At 41.4% G+C, this 17,780-nt stretch overlaps 1 protein-coding gene across 4 annotated transcripts in view; it reads left to right on the top strand.

Moving 5' to 3' along the window:
* LOC139226378 (coronin-6-like) overlaps nt 1-17,079 on the top strand; it is a 284,392-nt gene extending 267,313 nt beyond the window's left edge. For all 4 annotated transcript variants that reach the window (XM_070857100.1, XM_070857102.1, XM_070857101.1 and 1 more), the window contains 4 exons: nt 221-366; nt 4,569-4,626; nt 7,131-7,361; nt 10,616-17,079. In XM_070857100.1, coding sequence (XP_070713201.1) covers nt 221-366; nt 4,569-4,626; nt 7,131-7,361; nt 10,616-10,738 — 558 coding nt within the window. In that variant the 3' untranslated portion in view covers nt 10,739-17,079. The remainder of the gene's footprint in view (nt 1-220; nt 367-4,568; nt 4,627-7,130; nt 7,362-10,615) is intronic.
* The last annotated feature ends 701 nt before the right edge of the window (nt 17,080-17,780 follow it).

Raw genomic sequence — 17,780 nt, 5'->3', positions numbered from 1 at the left:
TTAGAAAGATTAGCAGCGAGTGAATTTTTTAAAAAATCATGCAGTTTAACCTGTACTAGATTTTGGGGCTGCAAATCCTGGGAGATGACCTCTACCTACTAGATATTGAGGTTTGCTATGGTAAAACCACTAGACATGTTTTGGAAAATTAAGATTCCTGTGTACTCTGGTCCAGCCCTCTGTGCTTCCTCTTTGGTGACTGCTTTCTCTTTGTGTGCAGGGCGATAGCAGTATTCGCTATTTTGAAATCACAAATGAAGCTCCATATGTTCATTACCTCAGCACGTTCAGCAGTAAGGAGCCACAGAGGGGAATGGGCTTCATGACAAAGCGAGGCCTGGATGTCAGCAGATGTGAAATTGCAAGGTCAGTGGGGGGGGGGGGGGGGGTTTGTTGCTTCAACCCATCATTGGTGGAATCATAGGCAATTTAGCAAGATCACAACTGCTGATATTGAAAATAATGCTGTTTTTCCACACTTCAGGGAAAGAGCTATCACTGAAGGTAACTAATGTATTGAATCAGTGCTCAAGAATGTAGGTTCAGAGCCATAGGTGCTCACACTGAGTCACTGGCCTTAGCTGTTGCACAAAGAAAAGGTGCTAGTGGATTTTACACTGGGAGGGAAGAGGAAAGTCAGGTGATGTTCTAATCCAAGGTTGAGTTTATCTGTTCTGGTGGTCTAGGTGAGTTTTACAGATCCAATGGCACCATTTGAAGAAGAGTAGCGAACACCGCTGGCCAACATTTCTCCCTCAAACCAGTGCAACCACAGAATGAGATTGACTTGTCATTAATCTCACTGCTTCCTGTGGGATGTTGCTGGTGTATAATGGTTGCCATGATTGCCTGCGTAATCACGGTGACTTCACTTGAAAGTAATTCATTGTGTGATGCGCTTTGAAAATTTTCTGAGATATAATAAAACAACCTCATAAATCTGGTTGTTATAGTTAGTCTCTAAGAAATATGCAAAGACTGTAGATCTTCTGCTAATCAAGAGTACATTTGTTATTTTGATCTTCATGCATTAATGGCACTACAATCATGAATCCTGCAGTATGAACATCATCAAACATTAACATACAGCTCACAGATAGTGATATCCACAGTGGCCATCGCTATCAGGACCGGTTACAATCCTGGTAAATCCAAATTAATAACATGACAACTGGATTTTCCTCTTTTGGCATAATCTATGCCAAAATGGCTACTGGCAAGTCTTAGACAGATTCAAATGGAGGGGGTGAGTTTGTAGCCAATTTCAAGGTCAGCTCATTCGTACTGTATAACAAACAGCGAAACATAGGGCTCAAAATTGGCCAGGAGTTGCCCCGTTTTTTTTTGGAGCAACTTGATTTTTCTGGAGTATCTTAAAAATCCCCATTTTGCTCATTCAATTTGCGCCAGTGTAAGTGAGTTAGTTAAGATTTTTTTAGTTTCGTTTTTTTTTTCAAAATGGGGCATTACCAGCCACCTACGCCCGTTTTGGCCATTTAGGCCACTTTGGCCAGCTAATAGTTACTCCAAACTAACTTAGGCCAGCGCATGTGGCCACTTGTGGCAGCTTGTGAAAACCCTTGCGGAGAGTTAAGAAATCAGCGCAGGTAGGTACATTGGAGGCCAGCAGAACTTAATGACTTGACTAAAGAATGTGAATAGGATCAAACAGCTATACAGGACATCATATCACAAACTTCACAAAGTTAATTTACTATACAACAGAAGCATTCATGGAAGCTTAAACTACAAAAATAAAAAGTAAAAGATAGTTGAATTCAATTGTCCTAATCTCTCAACTAATTTAAACAACTATTTGTTTGCAATGATTATACTGGGCCAAAATTGAGCCCATATTATCGAAATAAAGTCGACTTCAATAAATAAAATATTCTCTCAGTGTTCCTCCGTCACTTATGTTCTTCTTTCACAATAGCACCAGGTAAATAGGTTTGACAAATGGTCACCACTATTCACAAGAGACAAAACATATTGACATAATTTTTTCCAAATATCCAAATAAAAAATAGAAGTAAGTAAGTCCTTACCCTACCTTCATCTTCAGCCCAGGAAGGCAGCGGGCTGGCCTGTGCGGTAGGCCACTCGGCCTGGGATAGGGGCAGGACGCACTAGCAGCATGTGATGATGTTGATGATGATCGGGTCCCACGCTGCAGCATGCACACTGAGAGGCTGGGGCAGGAGCTACTGCGCATGCGCGCACACTCCAACGCGCATGTGCAGATGTCCCGGCACTGTTTTCAGCGTGAGACGCTGCCTTCGCCCCCGACCCGACTGGCCACGCTGCGTGAAGACCCGGGAGAGGCCGGACAGCATCCAAAGTGGGGACCGATTTTTTTTGGAGCACTTTTCAACGCAGAAAAGCGCCGCATCTCCGATGAGTGCACCGAAAAAAGGGGTGGGCCGATTATGAGCCCATAGAAACATAGAAAATAGGAGCAATAATAGGCTATTTGACCCTTCGAGTCTGCACTGCCATTCAATATGATCATGCTGATCCTCTATCTCAACTCCATATTCCCGCTTTTCCCCCGTATCCCTTGATGCCTTTTGTAAACTTACAGTTCAGTTTTTACCGCTGTGAGAAGCACACTGGGCTGGTATAGGAGAGGTGTGGAGTAAAATTTAAAAGAATGGTAACACTTTGGAATGGCTCAAAAGGCATCTCAACCCATTATCAGCCTTCACCAAGAGGCTGGGGATGAAGAAAAGACAGACAAAAATGAATGGAAAGGGGAACCCAAATTGTAGGCATTGAGTCTGGAGTTAAGTGATTGAGCAGTCCAGCACGCAATAGTTTGCCTGATGGCTGCTGAAGTGGAGGTAGTGCTGCATAAGGTGCTCCTGAGGACGGCAATCCTCTGTGCAACTCCGGGGCACCATCCCCATTGCTCTGCATTGCGGTATCCCTGCAAGGGATTGGAGCCAAGTTTCACGCCACAGATGACTTACTGTCACTGGATGTGCCATCCCTATGCTGCATAGTAGTTGCGGCTGCCTCTCTGCTGACCTAGGCCCTGAGAAGAAAGTTCCCCATGATCGTTCCCAGGTGGGTCTGCCTGGGCCTGCAGACGTGGTTGGTGGCTTCTTGATGGGGGCGCCCAATCAGGCTAGGCCAGCTGTAGATCACCCGAGGATAGCCGCCTTTTATGCTTTACCACTGAAAGAATCCCATGATTGGAAGGAAGAAACATCCAACATTATGGTTAATTAGGCCTCAACACATCGCCAGAGTGCCATTAGAGGGAGTGCAGCGAAGGTTCACTGGACTGATTCCTGGGATGGCAGGACTGTTGTATGAGGAGAGATTGGGTCGACTAGGCCTGTATTCATTAGAGTTTAGAAGAATGAGAGGGAATCTCATTGAAACCTGTAAAATTCTGACTGGGTTGGATAGACTGGATGCAGGGAGGATATTTCCCCTGGCTGGGAAGTCTAGAACAAGTGGTCACAATCTCAGGATACGGGGTAGGAAATTTAGGACTGAGATGAGGAGAAATATTTTCACTCAGAGGGTGGTGAACCTGTAGAATTCTCTACCACAGAAGGCTGTGGAGGCCAAGTCACTGAATATATTTAAGAGGGAGATAGATAGATTTCTAGAAACAAAAGACATCAAGGGGTATGGAGAAAAAGCAGGAATATGGTGTTGAGATAGAGGATCAACCATGATCATATTGAATGGCGGTGCAGACTCGAAGGGCCGAATGGTCTACTACTGCTCCTATTTTCTATGTTTCTATTAGCTTTCTTTGGGCAGCAGTGCCCCTACTAGCTTTAAGCCTATTAAAATGGGGCTGACTAGCTGTCTGCAGACACAGCGGTGCGGGTCCGGGAGGCTGGGTACAGAGCATCTTCATGCTGCTTGACCTACCTGGCAGCCCATCCTTAATTACGATTGTCCTCCTCGTCCGAACCTGTCAGGGACATTCCCATTGGGAAACCCATTGTTGGCAGTAGCGGTAGAGAAAGAAATATATAAATTACAAATGGAAAAAAAAGCAGTGAAGAAGTGGCTGAAACTTTCCGACCGTTATATTACTGTATCCTTTCTATGCCCTCCAGTACACTTGATGTTGCCACACCCTATGTCACCCATTTCAAATAAATGGAATTAAAGTTTAGCAGCTGCATGCATTAAAGTGCTTGGCTGTTCAATGCTGCTTGTCCCATTCACCCGAAAAGACATCAAGCACAAAGTGGGCAGAGTTCCAGTGGGGCTGGACCACCACCAGCTTTCCAATCCCAAGCGGACGTGATTGGAAAATCCATGCCGTGATATTTAGGGACAATTCTAGCTATTTGGGGGCAGTAATAGGGTTCAGCTAATTGTTATACATCACTTGGGAGTTCAGTGCTGCAGTTTCTGCAGGCATTCTGCTGAACCTTTGACTTAAAGCAAGTCCCTGTTACCACTCCCAGCTGGCCATCATTCCCTGTGAAATGTCGAAATGTATTTGTGAAGAAATCATCTTGACAGAACCCATTTTGTTTTTCCATCTCTTTGCTTGTCTAATGGAATCTGATTTGTTGCACTTCAATTTTTAGGTTTTTCAAATTACATGAACGGAAGTGTGAGCCTATTACAATGACAGTGCCTCGAAAGGTCAGTGAAAAAGCCCATTACGCAAGTAATCGAAAGGGACAAGGAGGGAAAATGTAAAAGTTCAATCCATTTTTTTTTTAAATACAGTCTTTTAGATTCAACAAACATCAACTTCGGAACAGATATTTTGAAGTTAAAATTCAGAGCAAAAAATTCAGTCAAGCCATTATTACGTGAAGGTTGGTTAGTGTCTAGAAACGAAATGCAGATTTGACTCAGAGGGTAATTTGATGGCCATGAAGTCGAATGCCAATTTGACAATTTAAATGTTTTGAATGATTCCAGTGCGCGATACCTTGCCCGCATGCGACCTCTTTTAATAATTGAAATAAAAACCGAAACTCCTGGAAATGCACAGCAAATCTATCAGCTTCTGAGAGCACAAACAGGTTAAGGTTTGAGTTTAGGACTCTTCTTTATACTTGACATTATACGAGACTAAAAAATCATTTATCTCTGACTAGCGGGGAGGGGGGGGGGGTGGGGTTGGGGAGAACAACCAATTCCTGGAATTTCTGTTTTATTTATAACCTTTATTCATACATTTGTTTTGCCAATTGTCATTTTCTGTGTTGCAAGGCATAAATTGAAGCCAACAAATTCCCTACAGATCAGATGTTCCATTCACTTTTGAAGCACTGAAAAGAACTTGCTGTAATATTTTTGTTCAGTTTATCTTATTTTTGGTGTTGTGCTTTTTGTGTGCTTTACTAGACGGGAACTCTGCAACATTTTCATTGCAGTGCCTCTCGAGACCGTGCATGATCCAAAACGCGTGCGAACTTTCCGTTTAAGATTTTACTTCTGTGAAGAGCAGAAATGTAAAGAACTCCAGGGTAGTTTAACAACATTTTTTTACGTAATTAGTGCGCAGTGGGTGGGCAATTCGCCCAACTCTCTGCCGGCACGTTGATTCCAAGGGGCAGCTGAAACCTGCCACGCAGCCAAGTGCGCTGTCAGAACTTGGCAGATCGCAAGTTCGAGATATAGCTCCCGAACTCACGGTCAATTTCAAAGGCGGTACGAACCGCAGATTCTTTCTTTGTATCCCTTGCATGGAATCTTGCACACCAGGAGTGCAATGCGGAAATTTGGACACATGCAGCCCAGTATTTTCCATTCATTTGTTTTAATGCTCAGGAAGTTGTGGTGAGAAGGCTGCAGCTTCCCGATGTGTGCTCCCAGCAGGGGAGGCTCTACTGCGGGAGTTTGGTTTCACAAAATTGCCCCTTGTGGTCTACGCAAGCAATTGCATGGCGTACATCTTGGCCCTGAAATTACGGTCAGAGGCTCCCTTAGGACAAATGCCGACCCAAAATTTCCCTACGCAAGTACCTGGTGGTCCTGGAGGTGCCTTGGATTCCGGTCGGAGGCCTTCTCTTCCCGCGCTTCGCAGGGCGCCCACATCTTCTAGATATGGACGGAGAAGCTGGAGTCACGTGGGCCTGGACAACCAATCACGGTACACTATTCTCATTGATAGTAATGGGAACTCCGATTCTATGAGTTCCTATTACTATCAATGAGACTAACCCCCAAAACACTCAAACACAACATAATAAATTTAAAAAAATCACCACACATAATTAAAATTAAATGAAATTAAAATTAATTAAATGTTTTAGAAAAAATATATATTGATTTTTTAAAAATGTGTTTTAATAGTGTTTTAATAATAAACTTACCTTAGTGGACAGGGTTTTTACTATAAAAATGTGTATTTAAATTTTAGTTTTATATGTTTTAAAACTCTTAAACTGGTAAAAGTAGCTATGCGCCTGCTTATATCAGGCGTAAAAGTTTGAAGGACATTCTTTGGGCAAATAGCCCAAACTCTCGCAGGCGGATGTCCTTCTCCTGGGGATGCGGAGGATCTGTCAAGAGAAATCGTAAAAGCGGCTTTTCAGCGCATGCTCATTGCGTGCCAAAAAACGGCTTTTGCGACGGCTCGCTGGGTCCGTGCGTATTCCATGCCGACTCGGTGAGGCCGGAATTTCAGGGCCGTTGTGTATCCTGTGATCCATTGTATGGAAAGGACCATAGAGTGTTGTGCATGTTGTACGTCAAGAGGCAAAGATACTTGAAAATAACTATCAAAAATAATGCAAAGGAGCTGAAAATAGGACGAAAGGATAGAACTATTGTCTTTTTCAAAGATAACTCATCATTTTAAAATTCGGTCTCATTGATCATTTAGGACAGATATGTGATGATTGGAGCTGACAAACAACTGCTAAAACTGACTCTTACTACGTTAAAGATGCTATATAAATACAAGTTGTTGTTGTTAATAGTGACGTTATTAAATTGAAGATCACTAACACAACCAATTTATTGCCCTGACACTAAATAACAGTTCACCTAATTGTTTGTTGATACTGACCAAAGCTGTGGAATTGAGTGAGGAGCATTTCACAATCTGTGTGCACTCACTACGACTAGAAATCTCCCCGTGTGGTCACGACAGCTGAAGATATGTTTTCTTTTTCCTATGAATGTTGCAGTCCGACCTTTTCCAAGACGACTTGTACCCAGATACACAAGGCCCCGACGCAGCATTAGATGCTGAGGAGTGGATTTCAGGGAAGAACGCTGATCCTGTGCTCATCTCATTGAGAGATGGCTACATTCCGCCTAAAAATAGAGACCTTAAATTTGCCAGGAAGAACATTCTGGACAACAAGCCACCTCTTGGACCTCGACGAAGTTACTCTACTTGCGAATCAAATTTTTCCGTACGTATTCTGAAAGCATAATTGTTTTTTCATGATTTTTCAGCTAAAGGCCTGCCCGTCAGTTAGTGGCAGAATGAATTGGGTGGCAGTGGGTGCACTACAATAGAATCCATATCTCCACGCTAAAGAGCAGGAAAAGAAATCAACCAGGAATGCTATTCCTGACTTCGGACCACCGAACCCTGCTGGAAAGAGCCGGTGTGACCATTGATTAAGGACAGAATAGGTCTCGTCAGTCATCATCTCTTCCTGCCTCCCTCTCAGGCTGAAGGCATTCAAGATGTGTATAAAAACCAGCCAAGTCAGTTTGTGACGTGTCATGGGACTATAGTCCATTTCAAACTGACACAAATAGTGTCAATTGTCTCACTCCAGGCCTGTTAGCCAGGAAGATCCCATTCACATGGCAAATAGCAGAAGAAGTTGTCTTTAAGCTTTTACCCCAAGGGGGAGAACATAAGAAATAGCAGGAGTAGGCCACCTGGCCCCTCGAGCCTGCTCCGCCATTCAATAAGATCATGGCTGATCTGATCCTGGGCTAAGCTCCACTTCCTTGCCCGCTTCCCATAACCCTTCACTCCCTTATCGTTGAAAAATCTGTCTATCTCCACCTTAAATATAGTCAATAACTCGGCCAACACAGCTCTCTTGGGCAGAGAATTCCACAGATTCATGACCCTCTGAGAAGAAATTTCTCCTAATCTTTTCTAAATGGACGACCCCTTATTCTGAAACTATGCCCCCTAGTTCTAGTTTCCTCCACAAGTGGAAACATCCTCTCTGCATCTACCTTGTCGCGCCCCCTCGGTATATGTTTCAATAAGATCACCTCTCATTCTTCTAAACTCCAATGAGTATAGGCCCAACCTGTTCAACCTTTCTTCATAAGTCAACCCCTTCATTTCAGGAATCAACCTAGTGAACCTTCTCTAAACCGCCTCCAATGCAAGTATATCCTTCCTTAAATAAGGAGACCAAAACTGTACGCAGTACTCTGGGTGTAGTCTCACCAATACCCTGTAGAGTTGTAGCATGACTTCCCACTTTTATACTCTATCTCTCTTGCAATAAAGGCCAACATTCCATTTGCCTTCCTGATTACCTGCTGTATCTGCATACTAACATTTTGTGTTTCATGCACAAGGACCCCTAGGTCCCTCTGTACTGGAGCATTTTGTAATCTTTCCATTTAAATAATAATTTGCATTTTTATTTTTTCTGCCAGAGTGGATAACCTCACATTTTCCCACATTATACTCCATCTGCCAAAAAGTTTGCCCACTCACTTAGCCTGTCTATATCTCTTTGTAGATTATTTGTGTCCTCCTCACAATTTGCTTTCCCAGCCACCTTTGTATCATCAGCAAACTTGGCTACATTACGTTTGGTCCCTTCATCCAAGTCATTAATATAGATTGTAAATAGTTGAGGCCCCTGCACCGATCCCTGTGGCACCCCACTAGTTACTGTTTGCCAACCGGAAAATGACCCATTTATTCCGACTCTTTGTTTTCTGTTAGTTATCCCACCCTCTATCCATGCTAATATATTATCCCCAACCCTGTGAACTTTTATCTTGTGCAGTAACCTTTTATGTGGCACCTTATCGAATGCCTTCTGGAAATCCAAATACACCACATCCACTTGTTCACCCTTATCCACCCTGCTCGTTACATCCTCAAAGAACTCCAGCAAATTTGTCAAACATGATTTCCCTTTCATAAAACCATGCTGACTCTGCTTGACTGTATTATGTTTTTCCACATGTACTGCTACTTCTTCCTTAATAACAGACTCCAGCATTTTCCCAACAACACATGTTAGGCTAACTGGTCTATAGTTTCCTGCTTTCTGTCTCCTTTTTTAAATAGGGGCATTTTATTTGCGGTTTTCCAATCTGCTGGGAGCTCTCCAGAATCCAGGGAATTTTGGTAGATTGCAACTAATGCATCCACTATCTCTGCAGCCAGTTCTTTTAAGACCATAGGATGCAGGCCATCAGGTCCAACTTTAGTCCCATTATTTTACCAAGTACTTTTCCTTTAGTGATAGTGATTGTTTTAAGTTCCCCCCCTCCTATTCCAATAATCTATTATTAGGATGTTTTTAGTGTCTTCTACCGTGAAGACCGATACAAAATATTTGTTCAAAGTCTCTGCCATTTCCAAGTTCCTCATTATTAATTCCCCAGTCTCATCCTCTAAGGGAGGAGTGGTGTCTAGTTAATTGTCAGGTCTATTGGCGAGTGCCTGTTGGTGGGGAGCGGGGTGGTGAGGGAGCGGTGGTGGTTGGGGCGGTGGAACATCAGAGACACAACCCTCCCATTGGATAGGAACACAGAGAAAAGGCCAAATGACCATCCAGTCAGGTTAGACAAGAAACCTGAAGCTCCAAGCTTGAAGGTGGAAGCTAAAATGTAGGAAGTCTGTCTTTTTGCAGTTAGGGGTTGTGTAGAAAGCAAAGGCCATGCCAAAACAACCAAGTTAGCCCCCAACAGGAACAGAGCATATGGTTTAATAATTTTCCCCATTTTCAAAAAACAAAATGAGATTGAGTGAAGCAAGGGTTTGTTTTGATTTTGCATTCTGTAAAGTAAAATTTAATAATTCAGATTTGGCTGTGCCTCATTGTATTTCAGCCCATCTTTAGAAAGTTTGGAGAAGCACATATGAAGACGCATGTGAAAGACACAATATTCAATTCAGATCACAAGGGAATTCTATTGTTACACCCCTGGGTTATGCTGTTGTATAATTGGATCTTGTGCAGTTCAGGCATTCTCCTGGATGTAAAATGGGAATCTTTAGCATTGCTGTGTCTGAGAATATCTTAGGCACAGAAGCTCCCAATCAGTAACTACCTCAAACAAAATCCATGCCTGACTTTTAAAATGAATGTGGTGTTATTGGTTGTACATTACATAAGATGTTGAAAGTCTAGCAGCAGCCGCAAGGTCTGAAAGGACTGTTGGGATACTTTAGATTGCAGGAAAGGTGGAGAAAGAGTTATTCTGACATTAAGTTTGATGATTCAGATAATTTAATTCAATCTCGAAGAATCCACTGAACCTAAATTTAATTAACTCATTACCACAGTCCACCGCTGCGGTGATAACTAATGTTGACTACACCGCATGTTTGGCATTCAATTTGTGCATCCACTGTTCGATTGCAGGAGCCAGATCTTCTCTAAGCAGGTTTCTCTTCAACTTATATATGCCTGTTATTGATTTTCTTTTCTTTTCTTGCCCTCAGCGTGTAACCATGGAGGAACTGATGGATGAAATTAAATCACTGAAGGTGATTGTCCAATCCCAGGAAAGACGCATTACCGAGTTAGAGAACAAGCTTTCAAAGTTCACCAATGGCACTGCTTAATTCTACCTTCTGCTCTAGCATGCACTCCAAGGTATCAGTGCTACCTGCTAAGCCAGTTCAACTCATCATTGCCCACCCTGACAACTCTGGTGGCAAATGATAGTAGCTTTTATAACAATCTACATAAAAGTATGCGCATTCTTAACTCCAATGAGACAAGACCATGTGGAAGTATTTAATGTTTTGTTCTGGAGTTTAATTGAAGAATTCACGGGAAATGTTAAGAGATGTTTGGGGACTACAGTGAACTAAAAGTCGAGCCACACCTGATCAGTGTTCCTACATAATGTCATGGACTACTATTGTTAGTGAGCATTAAGCTCTCCATGAGCAGATAAAAGCCAGGACATTTCTTTGAATTGAGGGAGGGGGAGGAGAAAGGAATGTCCTCAACATGACCTCCAGTAGACCAGGAGGTCATGTCTAGGGCATCTGCTGGATTGTGGGAAGGTATAGACTGAAGTGCAACTTTTTCAAGTATATAATTCATAAAACAAAGTAACTTTAAACAATCTCCAGGCTAATATTCTTACAGACACCTTCAACTTGTGGCTGATAAGGTAGCTGTATCTTTGAGTTCTGCTCGGGTGTAACAAAATAATATTTAGCGGATCTAATTTTAAGTTCACGATTTGCACTGTGTAAGGTTGGGGCAGTATTTGGCACTTGGTAAAGATGATGTTTTATAGCAGCCAGAGACTGGACTCTCAAGACAGGCTAAAATGAGTGGATGAAGTGGTTTATAAATGGTACATTGTGAAGCCAGTATATTCGGCTGTGAGTCAGTCCAGAAACAGTGACGTACACCGCTAGCATACCCACAGGGGCATTCTCCGCTATTGTCTTTCCTTTTATAAATAAAATGGTTTTGTTTTAAGAACTCTTTACCCATCAAAAATGGAAATTTAAAAAATTGATTAATAGTGCTATTTGGTATACTCCACTGTGCATTCTGGCAAAAGAAGTGCTATTTTATTTTTGTGATGGGTCTGTGGCATTTTTTGTATGACCCAACTCTAGATTACAATTGTGGCCCAGTGCTAAGATTTCTTCCATTGATTTTTTTGTTCTAACAGTGATGGGCACCATTTCTGCCAGTACATAATAGCTAGTCTTGTGGAAAGAACATTGCCCTCCTAGTGTTTATAGCACTTTTCCCACATAATAGTGCAGCGGATGGGATTTTTCCTGTCATTGGCTGCACTTGGAAATATGAAAGGAATGCTTTATCTTGTTTCGATACCATCAGAGATCTATTTTCCCATGGGTCTTATTAAATGCAGCTGCATTCATATCCCCTGCTTCTGGCTGGCATATAGTATTGGTGGAAAAATAAACCGGGGTGGGTGGGGGTATGGGAAAGTGAGGGGCACAGCAGTGGGAGGCTAACATAGCAACACTCTTCCTAAAACTGGCACAGCAAAATCAATGCACCTCACATGCATTGTAACTCTGTATATATAGAAAGAGACCCTTCTTGAGATCTCATCCATTGAACCAACACAGACTGCTGTAGTCTCTCCCTGTTTTCCTCTCCTAACTAAGAGTGAGATTCAGGTCAAAGCAGAAAGTATACGCAACCCGTAATTAAGTAAGTACACATGGTATAGCCAGTGAACAACATAGTCCTGTTTACAGAGTGATACAGTCAGACCTCCACGAGGAGATCCTGTGCAGAGCTCAATGGTTGACTAACAGTAGTAGTCTACCACCTTAAGACATTGGCAATTCTCGTGCCCTTTCCACATTAAGCAGAGTTCACTGTAAGAATCGGTGAGGGTGTACGCCAAATATCAGCTTTAACGGTTGTGTCGATTTGTTGTTTGTGTCATGTGCTGTGCTCACTTGTGCTGCTTTTAAATTTTTCTGTACATCGAGACTCCAATTGTAAATATATTAGTGTATCTTAGTCCAAAGGTTAACTAGGCTTGTTTTCTTTTTAATGCAGTATTAGTGTGTTAGGAGTAACCATCTGGAAATTGAATTTTAAAGAACGGTTCTAAATGCAGTATGTCCACGTTCAAAAACTCCGTGTTAACCTGCTTGTTGTTTGCTTTATTTGAACCATGTAAGTAAAAAGTTAAAAAGTCACACAGCAACTTTTTGAAGGATAGTAGTGCATATTATTTAAGTTCCTGAATCATTGCCTTGCCTTATGACTAGCAGACACCTCGTTGAATGAAGAAGATTAGAGCTGATGCTGGCTCTCTGACAACTTTTATGTAAAGATAGGTCGCGAAGTGAAGCAAAATGTAATTTTATTCACATTCTGGGCATGCTTGTTCCCAAATAGTTATCAGCAACTCTGGATAATCTGCTGAAAGATTTTTCACACCATCTGTCCATATCTCTTAAAATGTCTCAAAATATTACGGCCTTGTCCGAATAGTAGCAGATCGCCATAACATAGATAATACAGACATTTCTTTTCAGAACGGGAGGCTCACTAGAAATGTAAATAATGCTGTGATGCAGGGGAGACGTTTACCTTGTCGATTAATCATCTGTGCCTTTTTAGAGTTTGAATGACTGATTAAAATCAGTATTGAAAGGACGTTAAGTTCACAAGCCCATCCGGTCTGCAGAGGCTACTGGAACTGTCCTGGAATGTGGGAACATTTCATCCTTGGGTACAACGTATGGAAAGATAAAATAGAGACGTCTTTCTGCATTCTGCGTAACAGGCAGTTGAATTTTACTGTGTGCTTTCACCTTAATAGAATCAGAGAATGCTATGTTCAGCTGATGCTGTAACATCTCTCATCCATTATCTAACATCTGCCGTTGGCTGTGGAGTCAGGCTTGGTGTTAGTCCACACTTGAGGCCATTGAAATGAAACATTCGATAGAAACATAAGGCACCAGGGAGGCAGATTGAAAAGAAATGTCTGTTGAACATGTCTGCTTTGCCAAAGGTCTTTGTCTGCAACCATGGCATGTTCAGTAGCTTTTACTCCAGAGTATTTCATGCTTTTTTTTCTCTTTTGATCAGATGTTCTCAATTGAAGTCAAACTTGGAGATTCTTTAATGTTAATAGCAGCACAAAAAGAATTCAACTTCACTGGAAAGAATCCTTAATAAAACCTTTCTTTTGAGAATTTTAGGAGTCCAGTCCCCGTGCTAATTTTGGTTTTAATTTGAGAGCTTGTTTAGCTAACTTATTTTGAATGGTACTTTAATGCCTTCCAATCTCGCACTGTATTAAGATTAAATCAGCTCAATTTATGAGTGTTCTGTAACTTTAGCTATTGGCTGGAGATAGTCTCTATGCTGAGTGGATGAGTTGGTCTTTATTGAATATATAAAATGCGAGTTTGATTACTTGCTGTGCAGGTGCAGTATTCTCTGTGTGGGGCAATTATAGTCTGTGTCGACTAGTATTGTAATCTGTATGTTCAGGAAAGATCTGACTGGCACTGGCTATAAAGGCTTTTGTTCAAGGATTCATTCTTGAATGGTCATGAGAAAGATCTTGAAGACAAATCTGCCAACTTTCCTTTGCAACCAATGTGATGCACGTGAAGACATTTTCTTCAACTGGTTTACTCTGAGCTTTAAGTGATTGTATGACCGTTCCATCGCATTTGAAGCTTTCGTTCAGGTTATTAGTTCCCTTCCTCAAAGAGGCTCACTTTCTATCCAAAAGCATCTTTGATTACCTTTAGATATTCGTTATTGCACCAGTTGAGCACTTAGTGTTGCGCAGGATTCGGACCGATTTGGACGGTTTCTTTCAATGTAAAATAAATATTTGGAATGTCAAGTATAGAAACACAGAAACATAGAAAATAGGTGCAGGAGTAGGCCATTCGGCCCTTCGAGCCTGCACCACCATTCAATATGATCATGGCTGATCATGCAACTTCAGTATCTGAGGAACGTCTCTAGTTTAGAAATAGGATAAGGATGTTTAAAGATAAAGGGGAAAAATTGGAAATCTGAAATAAAATCGCAAAATGCTAGAGATACACAGTAGGTCAGCCAGTACCTGAAAAGACAGGATAACATTTAAAGTGAAGCAACTAGGCAGGTGTGCACTCTTCATTGTACTGATCAAAACACAGAGGGGAGGGGGGAACAACAGGTTGTGGCTAGTTCTGCAAAGAATGGTTTAATAATTGTGAGTATGTTACTATTGTATAAAACTTTAAAGTGCTGAATGACACACAAATATCGTTTCAATCAAGTTGTGCAAAAGAATTAAACAGACAAAAGGGGATAAAATCTATTCCACAATAGAAGGGAGCTAAGTGGAATATGAATGGGAGACACCGGCAAGGAAATGGAAGAGGCACGATATTAAAAGTTATTTCTATTTAAGTCAGCCAAATAAGAAAAATTGAGATGGTTAGTTACATTTTAAATTGGTGGGATAAATGGGAGAGTTGGTGTTCTGACAGATGAGATCAAGTAGGCGGGAGGATTTAATTGAACTTCTTTTCTGATCCTCTTAATAACTGGAAAACAACAAAATGATGACAACTTGATATATTCCAACGCAAAATAATTTTCAATTTTTTTTTGACACAACCTGGTCTACTAGACATTCAAAAATCATTTTATGTGTTGTAACATAACTTTGGCAGTCTCAATACAGACAAGAACAGAAGTGCATATATGGAAATATTAAAGAATTTATAGATCTGAATACTGTGCAAGTCTGATTATTTTTAAGCATTGGTTTTGTCATGTCTTACTGTCGAGCCATTTAAATCATGAAATACATTGTATATTATCAGCATCACGGAGATTTTCAGCTCAAATTCCCCATTGTTTTCTCCGCACAGAGCTCGAAGCTCATTATATCCAGGGTTAAAAAGAGGCTTCTGACCTAGTGCATAATTTAGATCAGTCTATACCAGTTGATATATCTACTGACTTATCAACTAATGGTGGGTTTGAAATAAGAATCTGGAATTCCTTGTGTACATGTTGTAATGTTGCACAGTTGGCCTTTTCATAAACATGTCCTGGATTGTAACCAGAATTCAGGTGCTGTCCAAAGATATTTCTGATATTCTTTGCACAGGCTCCTCCAAGTCCCTTCCTCGAACTCGAGACACTTGTGCCAAGCTTTGTATTTAGTGGAAGGATTTTGGATTTCACTTCATGGTGGTATTTATTGATGGTGACCCTTTCAATGGATGGTAACTGGTGAAGGAATCTAACACATTTAGCTAGATTTATGGGATGCTTAATAGCGACCCGTGTAGCAATAATATAAAATATCAAATTCCTCTTGCTCTGCAGAAGCCAGTGTACAGGTTTACCTTTATCGAATTCGGTGTCCTACTCTGAGGCATCCCACATGAACATATATGGCACAATCTGAGCTTTGTACCAGTGAGGAGACCATTTTACAGGACACGAGCACTGCCTTGGGTTCCAACCTCAACAAAGAGCAATTTTTATTTAAATCACAGGCTGGTAGTCAAGTCACTTGTATAATTTGTACAATGTGTTCTAAAATGTCTGAAAATGAAATCAATGCCTATGTCTCTATAGTTATTGTAGATGATTTGCAATTACTTGGCACATTGTAAATGCTTCACTGTCATTTTGCACTTACTGCCATCTGTATAATTATTGCTGTATTTGTAAGTATATAAGCTGCAACCTAAACTTGAACCAACCCAGAGGGAAAATACCTCTCATATAGGCCACACCTACAAGCAAATTAAAAGTGTGGCCTATTTACAAGTTAATACACTAACCCTTTGATTACTGAAGGACTTTAAACCAACATCTTCCATCATTATTTTTTCTACAATGATAAAACAAATTCTGGATGTTAAAATTCAGTGATAAAGTATAGACTCATTAATCATAGCTCCCTCTATCCAGGATATAATCTTACATAAGTGGAAAGCTCCAAACCTGTGTTCTTCCCTGGCCTGCTGGTGCGATGATACCGCAGTCCTCAAAGGGTGCTGTGGTTTAGTTTCAGAAATGCTGAAATCTTTTTTTTTTAAGTGTGTGTGCGTGTGTGTGTGTTTTCTAAACTTATTCCACTGTCATTTAAAAGCATCACTTACCATCCCTCTGGACAGTAAATATCTGTCCTTCAGTTACTGTTCTCTGGATTGCAGTTTAGCCCAAAGTCCATGATACTAGTGCTGTGTAAGAATTTGATGTAATGCAGTAGACTTTTGCATGAGAAACTTCACAAATGTAACCTGTTGTCACTGTAAGCGATCTGTAACAATTGTGAGATATAAAGGTGCCCTATCATGTATTGTATTGTATTATAAAAGCAGTGTAAATGTTACTGAGAAATTGAATGTCATCTTATTGTCCAAGTTAAAGAAGACAAGTACACATTTTGTTAGCCTAAATAAACTGCACCAAAATTCAAATTAGCAAGACAGAAATCTGCTTAATATCTCTCTTCTCAACAGGCCTGTGGTCAGTGAATTAATTAGAAGATAGATTTATAAAAATATTTTATTAGTTCTAACTTTTTTTTAAAAAAAGGTAAGGCATGGCACTTTTTCGAGACAAATCAATTTTGCCAAGAAGTTTGATTTACAATATATTTGTTGCCTGATTGATCTGTACAGGTCAATTCTGATTTATCAGAGGACTAAACATCTTCAGCAAGGTTTGATTTTAAGGGGGAGAAATTGGCCGCCTTTGCGCCTCCCGTTAGCCCATCTGGGGGGGAGGGGGGGTAACGCAGTGCTAACCGATTTCTGACCAGGCTATGTCCGCGAACTCCCATGGTGTGCAGTGCCCTGTTACCGCTCTGGATCCTAAATTCGCTTCCGCCTCCTACAGCATCGCTGGGCAGCTGCAGGAGGCGTTGTGAGTTCGGCCGGCCGGCCGCTTGGGGAGCGGCAATTAAAGGCACTAAAAAAAATTCACCCCTCTCTGCTTGTTGAATTTTTCCGATGTCACTGTTAGAGTGCTTGGGGCTGATCGTCACGGATCGCAAGTGCAGTCGCCGACCAGTCGAATTGTTACCTAGCAACGGCCTCAGCAATGGCCCTTCCCTTTAAGGGAGAGAAGGAGCCTGTGAGAATGCACGGGGCATTGTGCAGC

This window comes from Pristiophorus japonicus, chromosome 16, assembly GCF_044704955.1.
Source record: "Pristiophorus japonicus isolate sPriJap1 chromosome 16, sPriJap1.hap1, whole genome shotgun sequence".
NCBI classification, from domain to species: Eukaryota; Metazoa; Chordata; class Chondrichthyes; family Pristiophoridae; genus Pristiophorus; species Pristiophorus japonicus.
The sequence above is the reverse complement of the archived record's forward strand: the minus strand, read 5'-3'. Positions and strand labels throughout refer to the sequence as shown.